This window comes from Triturus cristatus, chromosome 11 (genome assembly GCF_964204655.1).
Source record: "Triturus cristatus chromosome 11, aTriCri1.1, whole genome shotgun sequence".
Lineage (NCBI taxonomy): Eukaryota > Metazoa > Chordata > Amphibia > Caudata > Salamandridae > Triturus > Triturus cristatus.
This window is the reverse complement of record NC_140594.1, coordinates 770,949,597-770,973,398: the sequence shown is the minus strand read 5'-3', so window position 1 is coordinate 770,973,398 and position 23,802 is coordinate 770,949,597. Positions and strand designations below refer to the sequence as shown.

The window sequence follows — 23,802 nt, the reverse complement described above, 5'->3', positions numbered from 1 at the left end:
TTATACTTAATAACCTCCCACCTCATACCCCTACAAACCTAGCAACCCTCTACAACACTAGATTACTATTAACAATTAAATTAACAATTATAAATCACTTAAAATTGTAAACTATATTTTAAAATATTTTTTAAAAATTATACAATCAATATTAACACATACAATTAGTATATGAACGAAAAAACTTAAAGATAAATAAAAAACTATGTTTTTACAGCTATATTATTGAAAATGGTATTAACAACTATCATATTCTTGACAATGATATTACTTACCTGAAAAATCGATATTCATGACAACAATATTCCTGCTTCATAATATTTTTGCATAACAATATTTTTTCTTGATATTTCTGTAACTCGATATTTAAAACTCAATATTTTGTCCAAATGCGACTTGGCCACAGGCCACTGGTGACTAAATGGCCTATACAATGCTTGTTGTGTCTCCTAAAGAATAAGTGGTTGTGTGTGTCTACATTTGGCTACAAGTTCACTGTCCTGAAATCTACTTTTCTTTTGTGCAGAATGAACGCGAGATGACTGCTTTCTTTGCACACGAGGACAGCACTTTCCCCGCGCAGACCGGACCCAAAGCCTTCAAAATCCCTTACTCTATCCGACAGAGAATATGTGCAACATTTGACACACCCAACTCCAAAGGGAAAGACTGGCAGCTCTTAGCACAGAAGCTCAGCATCAACAGGTACGGTGCATGACTGCTAGTGCTGGAAGCACAACGAAAATGCACAGTCAGATTTATTGGTCTTTGGGTTAAAAAAAAGAAATAAGAAATCTCCCTTTGAGCTCTGAAAAATGAGTATTGTCAGCATTCTCGTGACTAACTTCATCTGAAATGTAATTGCGTTCAATCCTTAACGCATGTTATAGTATTAACAATGAAGAGCTTGCATAGATCAATTTATGCTTCTGGGGTGGAAAAGCAGCTGAACAAAGTGTGAATATTGCTGAACCTCCACAGGAATATTTAAAAAGGGTGAGTTGGTTGAGACGATAGAGGAACAAGCAAAGAGCAAGACTCTTCAATCCTACAATGCTGCTGAGTTAACAGCAGCCCCACTATTCATGTGAAGCTAGGTAACAGAATCACACATGGTGGCTCACCACCCAGAAGTTACATTAAATATTACAAATATTTTTGGGTAAAGTAATTTTTTCATTTGCTCATAACATTGGCACTGTTTGATGAATTTTCAAGAGGTTTTCTTGGAAAGTTTTGAGGTGGACCATCAAACGGGGTCTATAAAAAGGGAGTGTCCCCAAAATGTGTCTGCTCCATTCATTTTTACATAGGAAAAATAGACACATCCAAAAAAGCTGAAGGGAAATACACTACGTTTGGCAGAAAGCTAGATCTTGGTCCAGAAAGCATGCATTTTGTAATTTGGTGTAAATTTGTCAGTAGTTTTTGAGAAATTAAGATTAGAAAAATATCAATATTTAATGTTGCGGAAAATCTGTGGAGCCGACAGATCTTTATATAAGATCTAATTGGCTGACCTCACATCAAGAAAGATGTGATAGCAGACATTTTAGAACTCATGGAAACAGTCCCCTGTCTTAGATAACAGTAAAAAAAAAGCACATGGTGGGGCACAGTAGAGATATGCTGCCCCGTGAGGGCTGGTGGCCACTTGGCCAGAAACTGCATTTATTTTCGTATCGGTGCCGCAGATGTGCGGAGGATCCGAGGACCCGATAAAAATAACTTGAGTCTCCTGACTTATAGAAAAACTAAAAACTCTGTGGGCCAGGGCCCGAGGGAAGGGGGCGGCACAGCTACCTTTTTTGGGGATGAGGAGCACGCGGCCCTCCTCTCCGAGCCTCCAGGAGGCTCTAGGTACCCCATCCCCCAGGGTTCCATTTCAAATTAATTGGAAGGGAGCATGCTGCTCCATTCCCAAGCCTCCAAGAGGCCTTGTAGAGCGTTTTCCCCAGAGCCGGGGGGGGAGGACATCGGGCCCTCTCCCTGTGACATAAACCAGTTCCGGGGATCCCATCCTCAGGAGCCTGGTCAAGTCCTACCCCTATCCAACTTTGCTTCTGCCAGGGCAGGAGCAGAGAAAAAAGTTGCACACATCCAGGCAGAAGCTAAGTAATGGAGGCCGCTCCCGCCACCACCCAAAAGGGCTGGAGGGGCCATAGTGGTCTTAAGGCTCCCCTCTTTTACAGGTGCACACATTGTGGGTATCCTGGTTAGGCACCAGGCCACCTACCAGTATTTTAAGTGGCCGGCTCCCTCAGTGACCATTTGGCTCCCCCCGCTGCCCAAACAAATACCATACTATGGGTGCCCCAGGTGGGCAATAGGGAATCCACTTCTTCCCCAAAAAAATGCCGGCTCACATCAGCATCACAGTAGGTGCAGCTGGGGAGCTGGCAGGGGCCGCTGGGGCCTTGTATATATTTATTTTTAATCAGTTTATTCGCATTTAAAGCATCACATGTTATGCATTACAGATTGCAAAAAGAATAAGGGCATAACTAATACAGTAACTGCCTGATACAAAACACAGATTTAATTAAACAGAGCAGCAGTAGATCTCTGACCCATGGGGAGCAAACAGGAGGAATAGTCTGTACTTTCCTTGATTGAGGGAGAGGTACAGACAAGCACCTTCAAACATAAACCGATGAGGTCACATCAAACATGAGTCTTATCTATAAAAATAAATAAATGAATAACAAATAAGCATCAGAGGCCATACCATTATCATTCAATGTTCATGCTCATTCAAGGCGTGCTTCTCTAGAAGGGGCAGCACCAACCATTCTTTTGCGGTGGTCTGCAGAGCACCCACAGCAACAGACTTATTTTTTTTTTAAAGTACGTCTCCTGGGTCATTGAATCCATGATCCCAGGAACGTTTACCATACTTTTTAAAAAGTCCTCCGAGCTGGAGCTCTATGCTCTTCAGCTAAAGTGCAGGGGTCCCCTTTTGGTGGGTTCTATGGAAAATGTAAAAAGAAAAACTCAAAGATATGTTTATTTTTTTCCATAAACTTTTATTATAAAATAAGGCTCCCTGTTTTCTATTTTTACAGATTTTTACACATAAGTACAGACAGAAAACAACGTGTTTCCTGTCTGCATTTATTTTTAAATGTGGATAAGTACAGGAAATTGTGCTGCTTTTAATTAACTCTCCATGCTGTTTTTCATGAATTATAGCCCAACAACTGAGCAGATGGACAACATGGGAAATTAAAAAACAGGATGAAATTTATTTAATTAACTGCATGTGTCAATATACATTTGTGATATAATGCTTGTATTTACCAGTGGATGTATTGTTATGTAATATTTGGCAGCTTAAATAGCTAAAACATGACAGACATCAAAGTATGAGTATGCATCTATCAGTTAAATAAATATAGACATGTACACTTTTACAACTTCATTTATATGCAAAACACAAAATAAATATGGATAAATACAGATGAAATGGCCCAAAAATAAATATGGATAAATACAGATGGAAATGTTTAAAAAATCAATACCATAAAACCGGGAGCCCTATTAATAAATAATGATAATTACTTTTATTGAACATTGCAGTGTTTGAATTTAATAAAACATACCTTTGATTACAATTAATGTTGACTCTTTGACAAAATCAAAAGATCTGCTTTATATATATACTGATGTGCTAATCCCTTGATGAAGCCAACAGGCAGTTTTTTGTAATTTGGTGTTCTGACCCTTTGACAAAAAGAATAGGTGTGCCTAACTTAAATTGACACACTTTATATTGTTACATCACATAGTCAGCCATGCACGGCCCTGGGTGGGTGCAGGGTCAGGCCACAGGCCAGGTCCTGTGCCCAACACCGGAAGAATGGCGCTTTCAAGGTGCTGGGTGCAGACAATGTGCCAAACCCGATGCCAGGAATGGCCAAAGGTCATGAGCAGCGAGGGGTCGGGAGCCAATGGAGGGGGGCTGGGCACCAGCAGGGGTTTTGTGCCAATGGGGCATGCTGTGCCAGCAGGTGGTGTAGGCCTTGCAATAACATGATAACAAGTGTTTATGGATCATTTTTTTTTTATTGATGCAGCAGTAAAGTTTTAATACAGCCAAAGGCCTACAACCCCAAGGGGCCAGCAGCGTGCTATAACCAGATAGGTGTATGTGCACAGAGTCTTGCCTACAACCCTGGGGTCATCAGCGGTACTGAGGCAGTTAAGCATGAGAAAACATAAGAAACCACAAGAATAACCTCCTACCCCATTCCTTCATAAGGCGTAGTTAAATGATCAGTAGTAGGAATCTGCTGTGTCAAAGGTCAGCGGTCATTGGGGCCGGTGGCTCAGGATGTTTTGGTGGAGGCAGCAGTCGGCAGGGGGTCATATAGGGGCAGCAGCTAAAGTAATTTCACGTAGGTGGGGCATGTCAGTTCACTGAATTCTGTAGATAGGAGGAGTATGAAGAGAGCCTACTCTTTGGCATTATCATCCTGTCTCTGGTCTATTGTTAACGGCAACTTTTCCATGCCCAGAATGAACAGGAGTTTGTGTAGCCAACTTAAGTATTAAGGGCTCCTGTCAGTTCAATACAAGAGAAACCTCTTCACTGGCCTATCTAATTTGTACATTGGTAATCACTCTGACTAGACATTATGCCTTGACACAAAATCTCACTGCACACTTTAGTTCTCTTTTTTCTTTTATTTATTTATCAACAATGTTTTTTTCTTTTCTATATTATCATATACTTTTTTGATATATAGTTTATATAAGATTCACAAGAACATTTACAAATACGACAAAATCATAATATCATTTCAGTTTACAAAAAGGCCATTAATGTCTTCTACTGATTTAGAGGCAATTTGTAGTATCCCCCCAAAAAATAATATATATAGAACATCATCAACTTTCCAATCTCACCTTTCATTCTACTCATGCATACTATCAATCATACCAACACAAACAAAGGGTCACAATAAAAACCCTTCTGAAATGGAGTCCTGCTTGTAAGTCCTGTTTGTCATAGTTGTCAAAGAAGCACAATTTTGACATACACAAGTCCGTCAAATTTATTTCTAGTTAAATATTTTTTTCACTTGGTTCTTGGGTAGGACTCCCAGAAGTGTGATGAATGGTCTACGCACGTTTCGGTGACACCAATAAATTTATATCACCTTCTTCAGGACCAAAAGAGGAGTAAGCTTTTCATCTGTATAGTGGTCTGGGGGTCTATCTGTAATAATACAATAATTTATATGAGTATCACTGTCAGTTCTCCATAAACCAAGGATCACCTGGTGTGCTGCACCTAATGCTATTGCCATATGCTTCCCTTGAAGCAAGTGCAGTGGAAACCTCACTGGATTAGGCAGCCCAAGGATTCTGTATGCAGGAAACTGAGGGATCGAAGTCTCGAATGTACTGTTGAAGTCGGCCAGGACCTGGTCCCAGAAGCAAGTGAGTTTGGGGCAGTGTCATAGAAGGTGGAGTAGCAAACCCATCCCCCCACAACCCCTCCAGCATTCTTTAGAACACTCTGAGTTCCAAGAGCCAAATCGTGCAGAGGTCAGGTACCAGTAAGACATTATTTGTGTATGCTGTTTCTGTACTAGACATATTGTGTGCATTACAACGAGCTCTATGGAAAATGTCAGCCTATTGCTCATTGGTAAGTGTTCTGCCGATTTCCTTTTCCCACCTCCTCTGTCCCGCAGAGCGAGTGGTAGTCTCCCCTCAGCTGAGAATGGTATATAACTCAGTGATGAGTCGCATGCCATTTTTCTTATGTATTAACCACGTCTCGAAAGGTGTTAAGGGTATCACTATATGAGGCCAGATGGAGAGATGCATCACCCAGTGGCAGACCTTTAGGTATTGGATATAACTAGTATTTAAAACCAAACAAACACTGAAATTTAGCAGTTATTCTTTAATTACCTAACTATAACTTGCACCCTCACAATGACCTCACAAACTACATCACTCATGACATGTTAAGTGACATAATTGAGGTCTGCATTGATGATAACTCACATGACATTGTTTATGACATCACTGATCACATCACCAATTACATCATCCAACGGATATTTACTATAAGCTTTTCACACAGGACGGTATTCATCAAGATATCCTTAAACCTAATACTTCATAAAATCTGTAGTACTAATGAGTATGCCCTTTCACAACAAGCAAAACAACAAACCATGAGACATATCTTTGAAATCTCCCACATTAAGGAAATATTATGCTCTACATAAGGGGGCAGGGTTTCCATAGGAAATGCCTTTTTTGGTTTGTTAAAAACGTTTTTGACAAATCTTCACAAATCTTTCCAAATGTACTTTTTTCTGCCTAGTTTGTGCATCAAATGTTTTTGGGTGATCCCTCAACAGGGGAATAAAAAAAGGGGGGTCCCAAAGTGCAAAATCCCAATGCACTTTCTATAGTCTTTTTTAACAGCTGTACCGCAAAAACTGCTGACCAGAATTATTCCAAATTTTGCAGGAAGTTAGATCTTGGTCCAGAAAGTGTGCTTTTTGTGATTTTATGTAAGCCCATTGACTCATTTTTGAGAAATTAAGGGCCTGGTTAGGATGTTGGGCGTACCGCTACGGACAGGCTGTTAGTGGCAGTCTTCCTGACAGCCAGGATAGCAGTCTGACATCCACTTACGATGTGGTTGGTCAGAAAGCAGCGATCGGAGGGACAGACAACATCTCGGACAGGCTCAAGTTACTTGTCGGGGCATCGGTTGGACTGTAATCCCTACAAGGGAGGAGGTGTCTGCGCAGACACTGCCATAGGGATTACGATGTCCCTTTCCGACAGCCTTTACATGGCAGTCCCACTGCCATGGAAAGGCAGTCAGAATTGGTCTTTGGGGCCCCTAGCAGGGCCCCCGTCCCCTGAAGGCCTTCGCAATGTGGCCTAAGAGCCCATTTGGTGCACTCCCAAACATCCATGCACCATGTTGTGCCTGGCACACGGTGCATGGATGTTCAAAAACATCTCTTTTTCTATTGCGGCTTGTACTGCGGCCTAGAAAAGGGCCGCAGCACAAGCCGTAATGGAAAAAGGGATGTTTACATTCACCTGCACGGCGGTCATATCGTAATTGGGCTGTTGGGACCACCTGCTCCTTGTCGGAGTGTTTTACGTCCGAAACGTTGGGTTCTGATGCTCGTTCGATCGCCATCATAATGAGGCCCTAAGTCTTAAAAATATTTGTATATATGGAGCGTCCCTTGAACTCAATTAAAAAAAATTGAGTTCTTGTGATTGGCCTAGGGGGCTTTTTGTCCCTTGACATGCATGTATGTGCATGTTTGTATTTGTGAGTGTTGTATGTGTGGGTTTGCAAATAACATACATCTATAGAAGAGCTTATGATAATGCTCTGCATCCAATGATATTTTCAACTTCCATATACATTTTGCTTCCCTAAAGAACAGCATATAGCAAGTGGCAGTAGGTCAATTAATTTCAGTCATCAGCTCTCTTGCAAATGAGTGGCGGAATTTAGCCTAACTATATGTGTACATCCAGTGAAAAAGATGTGTGTTTCAGTGCCAGGGCATGTGGTTAAATAATTACCTATGCTAAAGTTGTTTTCTTTCTATTATCTTTTTATTCTTTTGTCATCCTGTGTGTTTAATCTATGTCTTCCAGTTATAATAATTCAAAACCAATAATGTATTTTCTTTGTACAAATTGGAATCATAGATTCCTTTGATGTGCATGTAAATTAAAAGGGTTTTATGGATGTGTTAAGCACATCTGCTTTCTAGGAACCACCGACACTACATCATATCTGTTGGTTAGTTTATTTAAATCAAATGCAATAATTTATTTAAAAAAACAAATATTGCAATTCTATGTTTGCCACATTTAGGAGCAATCTCGTTTTGTTTTTGGTGGCAGGTGCTTGCAAAGAAACAAAATAAATATAACATCAGCTTGCCAAGACCAGACCTAGTGGCTTTGTCAATGCTTGTTCATGATTGATGGGGAGCACTGATAGGCTAAATACTATTTCGTCTCGAAGTTCAAACATCCTTTCACCATTCCTGTGAGTCAGTGTGTATGCAATTACTTTGGCATTGCATTCTGGGTTGAACTCTGTTTGATTGTACTGCATTGTTTCTTCTGTGCCATTTCCAGTAGTTTTAGAAAAAAAACACGCTTTTGAATGTTGGAGAACCAAAAAAAGCTATTGTATTTTTGTGTCCTTGGTGGATGCATTTATGTAGGGATGACCTCAAGGTGTCTGTGCCGTCGTTGTCTCTTTGCTTGATTCCTGGTTTTCTTTTTTGTGGAATCTTTTTGTATGTACATTGTGTAGCTAGAATCGTATGTTTAGTTTATACAGAACACTTACCCACGGTTGTTGCTCCCTCAGATTCCTCTCTAGTGATCTGCACCCAGGCAGCGTTCACTTTTGAAAATTGGGAAATACTCGCCTTTGACCATAAATTTACCCTATCCGAGTGGCAGATTGTATATCGTTTCCTCTGCTGATTCTAACCTCAGGATGCAGTATTTTTAAAATTGTGTAGACTCTTCTGCCTGTTTTTTAAATTATTTTTGCTGTTGTTTCTTTTCGTTAGATTTGAAAAGTATTTTGTGGCTATTTTATAATCTGAGCTCTGACATTTTATTGGGTGTTCCTCTTTGCTCCCCCTCCGTCCTCTCATCACTGTCACCATATAGATAAAGTCTTACAATGTGCAGGTTGTTGAAGGGACTCGTTGTAGGGGTGGAGATCTTCCAGCCTCTTATTTATCCTGGTTGAGGATTTCTTTGCTCAAGTCTATTTCTTACGTTGTTGTCTTTTGCTCCAACAATATTGTTTGTGGTTTCTATATATTTATTATTTTTTTCTGTCTGAATTCCTCCTGCTCTGTGGTGTTCACTTTGGCTGCCTTCTTCTCTCTGGTCCTTCTACTTTTGTGTTTTTGTGCCCCATTATTTGGTCTGTTAATTTGCTCTCCTTTTTCCTGGCATTTTTAAACCTTCCTTATTTCTAAGACTTCTGTATGCATTATTTTTATCACCATTGTGTTTTCTGCATCGGTCATCTTTGATTTTCCTAAGTTTGATTTGTTGGTTCGCGGTCTGTTGGTTCGAGTCTTAACACTGTCAAAGGGTTGGTTTCAGTTTTATACTATTTCCAATATCTATAACTATGTATTTTTTTGCTGCCCGTCTGTATTTGTTTGATTGTTCTGAAATGTGTGGCTTCAGCCTTCATGCTGCAGCATACTGCTTTAGAGCAGCCTTCTGCATTCTAATATTCGTTTCTCTGAAGTGGGAAGAGTACTCATCTACAACATTCTCCAGTGCTTGGCTTTCTTTCACTGTTTGAGTTTTGGGAGTTCATATTTCAAATATGTCAAACCTATCTTAATTCAGCGGATCGGCATCACTGTTTCTGTTTAATTCAAGTAGTAATAGCATTTTATTCGATCAACATATGATCATTTATACAAATAAAACAATTACGATAAATAAATATATTACATCATCTGGACTATACAGTACATTTGTTATAACTGAGAAAATGAGACAGGATAGGATTAGATGCAATAGTTAAATGTATTAAGGCATTCCATTTGCTTTATGAATTAAAAAAGATTAAAAGCTTTTGTACTATGGATGAAATTACAGGAGTTTTTGCAAGGTTACTAGGTCAAATTATGGAACCCAGCACCTTAAAAAGGCAAAAGGTCAAGCTTATCGTGGATTTATATAATTAATACATAAAACATTGGACAACAGAAAACAGTTCATGAAATAACTAATTAGAAATTATTTTACAAACGAAGCATGGATTCACAAACTGTAGGGTTGTCAACTATCAGGTAAGCTGCAGCATTTTACAATGAATACGGCATGCAAACATTAAATAACATGATACTGCGATCACAAGCCATTCAGTGTTTTCTGATCTTAAGTTACGAATGGCATCAGCTAGTCGGGATATAGTGACCGACATACAGGGATTACCCATCTCCTCCTGGGTTTCACCTATGCAGGGCAAGAAAACATAAAGTGCTACACAATCTCTGATGAAAAGTTGCAAACCGGGCAAACCATTATGGTAGGGCATTGCTTCCATTTAGCTTTTACAGAATTCAGTGGTAAAACCATATATCTAAATTTTAAAAACAAGGATCTTGTCTGAGGGGGTTCTATGCGATTCATAAATGTTTCAAACATTTCAATGCTTTTAATATCAAAATAATTTGTTAAAGTGCCATTGAAAATAACCAGTTTTCCCGAATATAGGACCAGTATCTTGACTTCAATTTAGTTAACGTTCCTTCATTCTGGTTACTTGGATTATTCCACACTTTTTTAAGCCCAGTTTTATTAGCCTTCTCTTGGCATATCTAAACCAAGGACTTACTCCCTCTATTTATCCATAGCTTTGGCCTGTAATACAGACTGTTTAAGGGGATCTGGGATTTCTTAGTCCAAATTTTAACCCGATAAATTAGAGGTTTTAGTGCAGCAATATGTGATATGTGATATGTTATTTAATCCTAGATGAAGACGCAAGGGGGCAAGGGGTGTACTCTGTGGCATAGATAAAAAAGCGCTCATAAATTTGTTTTCAGTTTTTCCCAATCCTTTTGTTTGTTGCGTCCCCCACAATTTGGCACCATAAAGAGCAGCTCCAAGGCCACTGGTGCAATATATTTCTGGGGCAGGGGTGATCAGGTGGTAGATCAAGTTTTTCATTTTCTTTATGATTGTAGACTCCACATTCTGGAGGGTCATTAGGCACTTCAGGACCTGAGCAGACCATGATAGATTAATCGACAACCTTACGTCTAAGTAATCAAATTCTTTGGCCTGTTCTAGGTTCCATGAACCGATCTTAATTCTCCCTTTTTTACTGGCCCTGATACTGCACTACGCAACTGTTATTAAGTTCGTGGGGCTTTGTTACGATATACTGCCTCCTACATTGTGTATGTGATATTTTGTGCCATATATTGTGCGAATAACATTTTTGTTGTTGTTATTGTCGTGGTTGCAGTTATCTCACACTGTACACACATCACGTCTAATGATGGCAACTTCTTTGAGATCTGGTAGAAAAATCGCACAGGATTGTGCAGGGGGTACAGTTTCAGGGACTTTAGATCATTTTATTTTTAGAGCAGTTCGTGTTCTTGAACACTAAATAATCCTCACCGAAAAAAGATTGTCCCTGGACCTATCGGCAAAGAGATCCTCTTTGGGTAAAATAATGTCTATTGCTTCCCCTGAGTGTTTGCCAACCAGTACCAATTGCGACCTGGCACTAGGTACAGAGATCGTGGGGTCGGATACAACCAACCTCAGTACCCTGGCTTCTACCCCCGATAGTATATCTATTCTAGAGAACAGACCTCTCTCTGTGAAACCTAGCACCATTCCTTCAGTGCCTCTTGCGAAAACACTATCGGATGTCATCATGGCAAAGGGGAGTACGATCCAGTCTAAAGTCGGATAAAGGAAACGTGTGGGTGGGATTAAAAAGGGCAGATGCGCTAAAGTGTCTAAACCCGACATTTCTCCTAAATTAAACCCCTCCCTAGCTCATTGTAACACACTCCCAGTTAACCTCTGCCCTACGTCTAACAAGACCTTACCCTGCCAGCTCTGTGCCAACCTACCCACCAACGGTTTTTTGGAAACCCTCGAACAATTGTTAAAATCCCTTTTGTTACCAATACTAGAAAGAGTAAAGCAAATCAGCATAAATCTAGGGAAACTGGAAAACATTGTGCTTGCCAATACGGCCACCTTGGAAAAAACTTTAGAGCACTATCCCGGTCATGGGATTACATCACTCCCTGTTAATGCCACAAAAGATAAGATTGATTCGAATGGCACCAATCACTCTACATTGTCTAGTAAACCCCCTAATTGTCCTATACCTTCTGCACCCAAAGAGCCCGCAAACATGCCTGCTTTGAATCCCGTTAGGGAAGGTGCCTCCACTCAAATCAGGGTTGGTAGGAATAAGTTGCCAATAACTGATTCCAATCTCGATTTTAGCACAAGAGGGATTACCCCCCCCCTCAGAGTTAGGGTTCGCTCTCCAAATTTCCATGCATTAATTTACCCCCTGAGTCATCACCATATACGGTAATTTTGGCAGGCGTCCCTGGGATTCCACATGACAAGACAGAGTCCCATAAAGAGCTTAAGAATAAGGTCATATACTGGCTCAATGGCAACAGGCCTCTCCCTCCCAACCTGCGCGCAGAAATTCTGTTTCTACGAAGGGTGAGTTGGATAGGCACTAAACCCAAGGATGTGGAGGGTGATTGTATTATTATCAATTTTAGGGACCCCAGAGTAGTGAGGCACATATGTTTCCATCCCAATACCCAGAATTCCAGAGGAATACTTACTTTTGACTTGCGGTATTTTTATTTTAGTGCCCCCAGTGGCATACATCATGCCCAGCCAGTTAGGTGGGAAAGGGTTTATAGTGGCCAACAAGGTCCACTCAGACTAGATTTCAATCTCCCTTTATATAATCGCTTTGGTCTACTGAGCGGCATGGAAGGGGTGGATTGACTGGCTCACTACAATATAGGTTTTGCTTGTACAAATAAAAATGGGTGTGATAGAATAACCAGGAAGGGGAAAGTAACCAGTAGTTGCTCGATGGAGGGTTCCATAGGAACAGGTGGTGAGCGGTTAAACACCGCAATTTTCCCATCCCTTGTGCCCCGTAGTGAATCATATTCTCCTCCGTTAGATCTTGATTTCTCTGAGAACATACAGGGTGGAAACTATCTCTGCCACCTGCCTGTTGACTCAGCTGCAGCTCCTTACGTTAATGAGGCTAGATTAGATAAAGTAAATCATAAGTGCTTGGAACGTAGTTTAGGCGTGCTAGAGTGTTCAGCACCCGGCGAGACCGAAATTCATACTGCCCCTCAGGTTTTGCCCTTGGATCAAATACCAGTTGACAGTGATCACCATTCTTTTTCCTTGGTCTCATGGAATATAGCTGGCCTAAGGAGTAAAACCTTAATAGATGAGTGGTCCGCATGGGTGGACAAATATGATGTCCTGGTTTTCCAGGAAACGTGGGCAGTGGACCCGGTTTACTCACCTGGCTTTATTAATTTTTATAAAGCAGCTTCCAGAGGGTCAAAGGGCCGTCCCTCGGGAGGTCTTAGCATCTGGATTAAGCAAACCCTCAAGTGCAGACCCTCTGAACTGGTTGTAGACAGCCCTGATCTTTTAATATTATTGCTGCACCTTTATGACAGTCCAGATATTATGATTATCAATGTCTATAATAGAGGTCAACCAGGCGGGCGTGGCACTAATACCTTTTTACAGCTAGACGGCTTTCTGGAAACTGTTAACCCTGGCATTAATGTAATAATTGTGGGGGATCTGAACAGTTGTTTTGAGCCTCTGAACACTGCCGGGGACTCACTTATGATAGAAGTGGATGCTCTTTGGAACATCCCTCTTCTCGATCTTCCACCCATTATGAAATGGACCGAATCTGCCATCCAGTGGATGAGTCTATGTTTGGGGCATGGCTTCAGGGCGGCAAACGGACGGTCCGTCTCAGACAAAATGGGTAGAGACACGTTTGTAGACGGTCTTCGGCACAGCCGAATTGATTATGTTCTTATTAAAGTGGAGTTCTGGTCTACCCTAAGTGATATGGTGATTTTAGATCGCCCTGAGAGTGACCATAACCCTCTTGTTCTAAGTTTCCTGTTCTGCGCTGACCATCGAAGTAAAGAACAAACCGAGATAGCCACCGCAGACGCCCTCCTTACCAACAACCTACGGAGAGTGCGCTGGGATAGGGTAGCTATTGACACTGTTGCACTAGCTGAAATTAGCACACGAGTCACTAGTGCTTTGGAAGCTTTGCATTCCCTTCCATCCCAAGAAGCTGTTATTGGGGAGACCACCCAAATTCATGAAACTCTATTCCTGGGCCTAAAATCCTACTTCTCCAAACCCAGCAAATCTAAGAAACTAACCCAACCCAAGCGTAATCAATGGTACAACAAATTGTGCCGAGAGTCCTATGGCATATTGAAATCCGCAATAAAATCTAAAAATATGGCCAACATTAGAACAGCTAGGTGTAATTACCGTAAGGCCAAAACCATGGCCAAACAAGAATGGGACAATGACCACTGGCCAGACCTTCTAGTCGCCAGTAAACTCAAAAATTTGACCAAGTTCTGGCATATTGTGAAGTGGGGCAATTCCCCAAACTCGCTGGTACCTTCCAACCATGTTCTTCCTGAGATATGGGTGGAACACTTTGAGTCCCAGTTTTCTGGTACTAATTTGTATGCTGAGTCAATCCCTCAATTTTCTCGGGATATGCCTACTAACCAAAACTTTTCGTTTGATAGTAGAGAAGTTAAGATGGCTTTAAGAAAGATATCCAGTGGAAAGGCCCTGGGTATTGATTGTGTCCTGGCAGATCTTTTCAAGATCGATCAGAGCAACTGGATTCCTATATCGCCTTCCTGGCCACTGCTATAGCAAAGGGGGCGGCCATTCCCGAATCATGGAGAGGTGCCGAGATATTGCCCATCTACAAGAAGGGCGATCGCTCGAGCCCAGGGAATTATCGCCCGATTAGTCTAATTGACTCGATCCAAAAAATCATTGCTAGGATGATTCTGGCTAGAATTCAGTTTTGGATTGAGCAAGAGGACATTTTATCGCCCCTACAAGCCGGGTTTAGATCCCATGTTAGCACTATTGACCAGGTCCTCAGGTTCCAATTGATTTTTTGGAAAACGGTCTATCTAGGTGGAGGCTCATTATATGCCGCCTTTGTCGACCTTAGATCAGCATTTGATCAAGTTCCCAGGTCTAAACTTTGGGGAGTCCTAGACGGGCTAGGTATGCCTGCTGACCTCTTGAATATTGTGATTAGGATGCATGATGATAACTTTGCCCAAGTCCGATGGGGGAACCAAGGCCAGGTCACAGATAGATTTAGAGTATCACGGGGTGTCAGGCAAGGGTGCGTTTTAGCGCCAACCCTTTTTTTGTTATTTATAAATAGGGTTGTGCAGTACTTTTCATCTATCTCAACCGACGCCCCTTCCCTAGGTGGTAACAAACTCCTGTTGCTCATGTTTGCTGACGACACCCTTTTACTGTCTCAGACACAGAGGGGGTTACAGGCAGCCCTGAATAAGTTTGACACTTTCTGCAAGTAAATGTCTCTAAAACAAAGTATATGGTTTTTAATAAAGGGAGACATGTGGCAGGTCATGTTATGATGAATAATGAAAAGCTAGAACTTACAAATGTTATGACCTATTTGGGGATTGTCCTAGAAAGCAAATTGAGTTGGAAGCCCCAAATTGACATTCTATCCCTCAAGTTTGCCCAGCTGTCAGGGTGTTTGGTGAAAGAACAGAGATTGTCACAGACCAAAAGAATAGGACCAGCAATAAAGATCTATAACTCCAGGATTAGCTCGGCGATTCTCTATGGTGCGGAACTATGGGGTTTTGCAGACCTATCCTCTTTGGTCAAGGTGCAAAACAAATTTTTGAAGAACCTTACGGGTCTCCCCTGTTCCAGCCCCGTGAAAAACCTTCATTGTTGGACCTTGGTTGCCACCCAATCGATGATATCGCCCGGTTCAAACCATTGGCCCTATGGAGAAGACTGTGGACTACACCGGAATTAGCCCCATATGCCAAGGCTTTCCTGGATGTTCGTTCCATTCTGGGTTCTGGGAATATAGTATGGTTTAAGTAGGTCAGACTGCTTCTAGAATCTATGGGCCTGGGAAATTTGTGGTCTGATCCTGCTGACAACCCCTTTCCTCCCAAAAAATTATTTAAAAGCTTATATTGGTTCCAGTTACACCAGAAACAGTTCAACCAAACCTTGGCTACGTCTCTGACTGGCAAGTTTTTTGTGTGTAAAAGTGATCCACTACTAGAAGATTACTGGGATATTATTAGTAGGCCCAGCGACAGGAACAGGAAACTTTACCATCGGTTTAGGGTTGGTTCCCTACCTACCAGATCGTTTACTAAAAACTGGAAGGGGGAGATGACCGAATCCTGTCGTTGGTGTACTGATTGTAGGGAAACAGTTGGTCATATATTTTTTGAATGCCCAGCATATGCAGCCCCTCGGGCGAGATGGCTCAAACCCATCTGCCGTAACATGAATTTTAAGATATGACACCCGTGAACCCATTGTAATTGCTGTGGCCAAATTCCTTGGATGGGCTTGGATTATTAGAAATAAGATATAATACCAATTATTTGCTGTGTTTTTATCTACCTTTTATCTTGTTTTTTATTCTTGTATTGATTTTATTCTCTTTGTATATTTATGGAATCTTTTTATTGTATTGTCTTTTATGATGAATTTTAATCGAAATAAAGACATATTGAATTAAATTGAATTCTCCCTTCAAACGACTTTTGGGTGCGAAAGGTCATACATTTTGTTTCAAACTGATTTATTTCTAGGCCAAATAACTTGCATTCCTCTGTGAACCAGTTTATGAGGTTTCTAAGCCCATAGGTGTCTTAGAAATAAGCAGCGTATCGACTGCAAATAAGAGAGCAAAGTTTTGCTGACCTGCCACTTTGGGGGATCTCCATTACAATCAAAAACCATGAATGTAATTCCATTCATGTATAAAGTAAATAATGTGGGGGCTAATGAGCAGCCTTGACGATCCCCACAGGGACCACAATACTTTCAGTTAGTTTGCCTTCTTCACCCCATCTTACTTGGGCACAATTCCCATTGTGAAGGCGAATTACTACATTAAGCAGCTCCATGGGTATTCCCCTTAATTTTAATACAGTCCACAATTCTTCCCCGGAATCAGGTCCAAAGCAGATTTGAGATCTATAAATCATACATAAAGGTGCCCCTTGTTAATTAAAACCCATTTCCATAAAATCAGTAAAAAACAAAACCACAAATCAATGGTGCTCGTATGAGCCCTAAACCCTGCTTGCATTTGAGATAAAGTCTGTTAGTCTTCCATCCATGTCTGCATTTGTAACAGTACCTGTTTTCTAAAAACAAAATGTGTACTGTGTCTATTAAGCTAATGGATCTGAAATTAGCTGGGTCCCCTTTTTTCTGAGAATATTTTCTGCTCCTTTACCTGTTTCTAGTATTCCAGCCCGCTCGCTATAGCATTTGGGATCATATTTATTATATAGCCCTATACAACAGGTTCTGAGCTATAAAAATCTCCTGGGATTTTCTCCAATCCTTGTGCCCTCCCGTTTTTCATGCTTGTAATTACTGCAAGGGTTTACTCCATGGTAAATGTGATTTGGATCATACTATCCTGTGCCCAAGATAAGTTTGGGTTCTCCCTACTATATTTTTGTTATAAGACTCTCTGTACTGATCTATAATTTAGTGAAGTTTTGCTTTCAACTATTTGGCTGTATATGGAAATCAAAGCAAACACAGGGAGATGATGGTCAGAGCGCTGGTCAGAGCGCTGAAACTTTCCAGACACTCACCTCCAGCCACAAATCTGGGTTGAATCCATCATCGTTCTTTAGCTCACTTTGCCACCCAAGTTTAGACCCAGCCATATGCAAATCAGTCTTGATCCTGTGCTTCATGGGAACAGTCCAGACCGAACTGCAGAGTCAGATCTTCCCTTGACCGGAAACAAGCATGTTGTATGCCAACATTTTTCAGGCAACAATCAAACTGCCAAGATACCTCTGTGATTAATGTAAGTGCTGGAGAGTGATGAGAGTTTTGTCTTGTGACAGTTTTGACTTGTCTAGGGTAGCACAGAGAGTTAATATGCCTGCTGCAAAGAGTGTGTACTATGCAGATCACAGAACAGTATTTTATGTGCATAGCTCTGTGGGTTACTGCTTTTGTCACAGATTCTTTCAATAGTGTGCAGTTCATAAACATTCATAAACTAGGTTAGAAAGTTATGTTTTGTTCCCTGTTTTTTATTACCCTAATTTTTGTTAAAAACTGTTTGTTTGGGTACAAATACATTCTTAGTAGTGAAGTCAACCCTAACCAATGTTTTACATTCTGAATCTTGAGTTTGTGCTTCTCCATACCTTTACATTGTTCTTGACTCTGTTCTTGTCTGTGAAGTGTCTATTTACGTAGACATGAGGTACTAAATGTGCATCTTGGATGGGGATGTATTGTGCATATATTTCCACCTTGCCACTGCAAAGGTTTCCAATACAAATAGAGGATGCCAACATGTTAATGGTAAAGTCTTATAGTATTGGTAATAAGTCTGTTTCTTTACTCTTGGATATTTGCCAAATACAGAAATTGAGGTACAAGTCAATATATTAATCTGCCCCTGCTTGGACATTTTGGTACAGGACACCAGTGTCCTGGCTTCAGAGATGGTATTATGGCCACAAGACAGCTTCTCATCCTCCAAGGCTGAAGGATGACAAGCTTTTGGAGAATGACTTCCTTGCAGAAAGTGCACTGAGTTGTACTCCAATTGCCTGTGACGGCCGCCCCAAACAAAGGGTGGTGAGGCGTGTGGAGGGAGCACTGTAGGGGAACGAGTGGAAAGGGTGAGCATGAGGGGGTCATGCGGGGGTGTTGGTAATAACATATATTTCTTTAAAGAACTTACCTGAAGCCGCCAGCCACCTCCCGTGTGTGTCGCGCATCCTGTCTTCTTCCTGGTCCCAGCAGCCCCTGGGACAGACTTCTATCCAGGGAGTCTATGGGGTTTCTCCAGCCCAGATGTTCAATGCAGCTGGGTGGGAGAAACCTAAGTGTGCATGTGTGTTTGGCCAGCCTGAGCCCGCCGGCCAACACACATATGCACACATACGGAGTGCACATAGCACTCCTCCTCACCCCTCCCATTCCTTGGCTCCACCCCTTCCTACAGCGATGGGTCAGAGCGGGCAAATGGAAAATAAAACAATGCTAGAACATCGTTTTATTTTTCATTTGCTGGCTCTGAGTCCGGTAGTGGGGCGGCTCTCCTACTCCATTGCTGAGGAGCCGCCGCTGCCAATTGCCCTGCGGTGGTGTGGACATAAATCATACTGGAGATTGAGACTAGGCCCTGGTTAATTACTTAACCATGTCCATCAAGCAGAAACCACAAACGCGCATCGATGTATCAGAATTGTGCTTAATAAACCAATAGTTTTTAATATTATACACAGGGTCACCAGAATTATACGACTGTGTGGCTGCTGTGTTTTTTTACATAATTATACATTTGTTTCATTTGCCACATAAACGTTCATCTGATGCATAATCTGCAGATTTATCAAACAAATTGCGCTTCGAACTAAAACGGTTCAAAAGATACTAAAAACACAGCAAGATGTGTTGCTGCACAGTGGAAGTCCCTTTGCAAAGGTTGACTTGTCAACTTTCTATTGCTTATTGGTATATTTAAATGCTAAACTGGTACCAGTGAGGTGCAGCCTATACCCAGACAATGTTAACAAGTTTAAATATGACAAAAGAATGAAATAATACTATTCTAAAATGAGCAGCATTAGTCCGCATGATTTACCTTTCCTTGCCGCATAATTTAGTCAGCCTTGCCACATAATGTGGCCCTTCCCTGCCGCATAATTCCAATGTTCCTGGGTGTAGATCACTGACTCTGTTTCAGCTCTGCTTGCCTAGCGAAAGCCGAGCCACGAAGTCCCGGATGCCTCATCTACTTCCTTCCATCGGAGCGGGCGATTATGTTGTCATTCAGAGCACCTGCAGGATGTGACAAACCACTGCACAGCCTTCTCGAGTCCCCCTGCTCTTTTTTTTTTGTCAAAACTCAATTTAATCTTTTGATTTAAAACAGCCTTTCATCTCTGGATCTGGCGCAATTGCTCCATTGTGCGATGCATTTTCCATCGAGCATTCCGTGCTTTGAAAACATTTCAGAGGCGTTTCTGGTGGGAATTGCTCGCAGTTGAAGTGTTTTCCTTCCCTCGGCTATGACACTGCACTTTAAATTTGATTATCCACCCCCTTTCTGTTTGTCATCGTGGAAGGTTTCTAAAGAGCCGCGGAACTGCAGCTGCTTTCTTGAGAGAAAGAGCGGAGCAAGATGCGGGCAATTCGTTCCCTCTGTCTTTGTGACAGACCGAGAGAGTGCCCCCCATTATCAGCCGCAGCCCAGAGCTCTCCAGCGGGCTGTTTAGCATTCGCGGTTGGTGGAAACAAAAGCTGTTTTTTGCTTTCCCGCTTTGCAGCCTTACCACTCTACTGCCGTCCGGCCAAACAGGCAGACACTACTCTTCGCTGCGCATCAATTACCTGAAGAGTTTCCATCGGTAGCAGGCGCGCAACACCCATTGGACTCAAAGGGCTTTAGCCCCCCCCCCGAAATTTTTGCTCAGCCCCCCCCGAAATTTGGCTCTAGTTGCGCCTCTGATCGGTAGTATAAGGAAGTACATGCTCCCCACTCCTTGACTGTAGAGCCCATGGGCAGTTCCAGTCCCATATCAGGAGCTGAGCCGTAGGTCATGGTTAGTTTGTCAAAAAACATAAGGGCAGAGCCCAAAGATTTTCTTAGGGGCCCACTACCAGTGTTGTCCACTTCCAAGGTTGGCCATGACCAAGCCTGCCTACTCGTTAGTCCCCCTCATGCCTGCATCTCCCTTCACCCACGGCTTCCTGTCGCTTCATCTGACTCTGGCTGGATGTTTTTATAGGTCTGGTGTTAGCCTAGACACTTTGATTTGACTACAAATATGTGTACAATGTATTACTTATTTGGGCTTTCAGCCAGCCCTGTTGATGTGTCATTCACACACTTCTTCTGCCCACTACAGCATAGGGCACGGAGCTCTGTGTCAAACACTTCAGCAATTGGCTGACTTCACTGTGAGTGATGACATTCTGCCCCTCTTCTTTTTTGAAAATGTAATAATTTTATATTTTCAGGGTTAACCTACCTTTTAATGTGATTGTTCGCCAATTATTTATTTAATTTAGTATTTATGAAATATTGTTAATTGTGTTTTTGTCTGAACAGATTATGTACATTATTTTGATTGTAACTATTTGCTAATGAAATTTTGCTGTATGCTTTGATGGTTTTAACTTTTAACCGAATAAAGCTATTGTTGACTGACTGACTTTCACAAGAAGCTCATCTATGCACAAAGTTACCTTCATATTCAGGGACTGCTATGGAAATGTGTGATTTTTTTACACCATAAATATTTTTGCTTGCAGCCAAGTATATTATTTGTTATTTTAGCCTGATGAGGGCCTAGCAGCTTTCCCCACAATAAAGTTTCGCTGAAACAATACTAGCATTGACAAAGCCACGACGGTAGCAGCCCACCCAGACTAACTTACTTTGTCAATGCTTGTCACCCCTGGCCGCTTTCTCTGTCCCTCTTTTCCTATTGCTTTCTTCATTCTTCCTTTTATGCATTTTCTCTCTTACTCTGGGTCTTCTTCATTCTTCCTTTTATGCATTTTCTCTCTTACTCTGGGTCAAAGACTGATGATCAAAAATAAGTCCCAGTCCCTACAATGAGTGCCCGTGATGACCTCCTGAATGTACTGGCACAAGTTAAGTGATGGCTGTAGGCCCTAGTAGGCACCAACTCTGAGATCTAGCTGTTTAGTGGCTGTGGCAAAGGAATAAGAGGGGTATTTTACTCCTCCATGGAAAGAAGCACAGCAGACAAGAACTGCAATATCCATAAAAACAATAATGTTTCTGACAGAGACCCAATAAAGTGCCAATACAATTAGGACAAAAGGTACTATGATACTTATTTGTGGGAAGTGAGCCAGATATGTGGTCTTGACTTCTAAAAGATGCAGTCAAGCCAACATCAACTAAAGATTCCAATGAACATGGAATAGACTTTGGGGAGTATTTTTTGCATTACTGCTGGAGATCAAATAGTGCAGAGCAGAGCTGGTTCTGTCTTTTAAAATCTGGTGTGCACACTGCAGTGATGTGGCCGTCAAAATGTGAATTTATCAGAACTGAAAGACGGCACTTCCTGCTGTTTTCATATTGCATTGGTTTGACATAGGTACATCCGTTTAGGAAGGACTGATTCTCTGACTGACTGCAAAAACGTGGGCAGTTTTTGCCAGGTTATCAGACAAATGGAGTAGCTGCATCCAAAATCAGAGACGAGGCTGAACCAAAGAGATAGTACCCTTTTTTGATTCACTTTATTGACAGAGAACTTGTTACTTGAGACTGTGTTAACCTGTGCAGTTTGTCTTTCTCTCACATACTGACTCTAACTCAGTGCTCTTAATTTGAGCTGGTGGTTTCCGGTGCTCAGCACCGGCACTTAATCATCAACACAGCGCTTTTCATGAACACTAGTTAAGGACACAATCATTTATGGGGAGAATAAGTGATTTGCCCAAAATCACAGGGTATTGAGCCGACGCGGAGACTCGAACCTTGTTTCCCAGCTTCGAAGTCAGCAGCTCTGGCCATTAGGCCACATCCTCTCCCCTCTTTCATTGTTAATAGTTGGTTCTGTTTTAGCAGGAGAAATGGGCTGGTGCAAGATGCCTCCTGATGAGAGACCTGCCACTTATTTTTTTACAAATTAACCACTGCTGTCATTTCTCTACTCTTTCATTCATCACTTGACCTACTGAATGTTGTTGTGTCGTCTTCTCGAAGGGTTCCCCCGCTCTCTATTTGCACCAATGGTCCTGCCCACAACAGACCATCTAGTTGAGTAATTTAAGACACAGTTTTCACTACGTGCTACTGCCATTTCAGTCTATAACATCAGGAAGTGGAGCAGAAGGAATTATAACTATGCATTAAGATAACGTTGGCTATATATTCCAACATTATATCCAATGTGGTATATCACATGACCAAAATATTGCTCTATTGCATCGACCTATCTACTGCATTGCAGAGTAGTCCTAAGCGAGTAGATGTGGAGTTAAGAATAGTAAATATATACTTCTTTTGACAATGCAGTGGTAGGTGATTGAGTGGTTACAACGCTTTCATTGGTCGGTGTTACTCGCCATCTTATAGTCTCATAGAACCCATTGAAAGACACAGATAAGCTCCAGGCCTTGTCTGAGGCCTACATTTGACTGTTCCCACTTCCCAACTCACCATTCTTGGTCTACATGATCGAACATGTCCAGATTCCTCCCATCCGATTTACAGCCCTTTAGGGAGATCTTCCAAAATCTTTTTAGCCAGGTCTCGCATGATAGGCTACCTATACAAATGGTATGCTAAGATTTGCAGTTCTCACATTTGTTTCATGAACATTGAAACAGAGCACAACAGCTTCCATGGCATACGTGCTCATGGCTCAGAGGATTATTGGACCCACTACTGGCATCTGTGTTTGATTCTCTGCCCTCAGGATTGAAGCTCAGGGGGGCATTCAGCCTTCCATCCTCCCGAGCTCGGTAAAATGAGTGGCTCACAATAAACCTCGCTTGTTGGCGCTCTGATACCTTCGGAGTGAATGTGCACTTTATAAATACACCCTTTGACCCTATGCCGTTCCTCAGTGAAACACGTCGCCCCTTGCTCATTGGTTCAATACCCACCACATGGCACAGCTTGGATCACCGACTTGCAGCCTTGTGTTTTGAAATCAGTTCCAATGCAACACTATTTTCACCGAAAAAGGTTTTGACTGGTCGCATTTCTCGTTTAATGATTCTTTTTGTCGTTTTCTGTTTTTATAGAGTCTTTGGGAGAATGACATATAATTACTCCAGCCTGTAAACAAAACAGGTAGGATAAAATGATATGCAAGTAAATGGCAGAAGCTTGGGGTTTCAATTTAGCTCGCT

General features: G+C 41.7%; 1 protein-coding gene across 1 annotated transcript in view; it reads left to right on the top strand.

The window, feature by feature from the left end:
* The window catches only part of UNC5D (unc-5 netrin receptor D), a 1,316,579-nt gene that overhangs the window by 1,276,024 nt on the left and 16,753 nt on the right, over window positions 1-23,802 (top strand). The window contains exon 16 of the mRNA XM_085634460.1: window positions 527-705. Coding sequence (XP_085490586.1) covers window positions 527-705 — 179 coding nt within the window. The remainder of the gene's footprint in view (window positions 1-526; window positions 706-23,802) is intronic.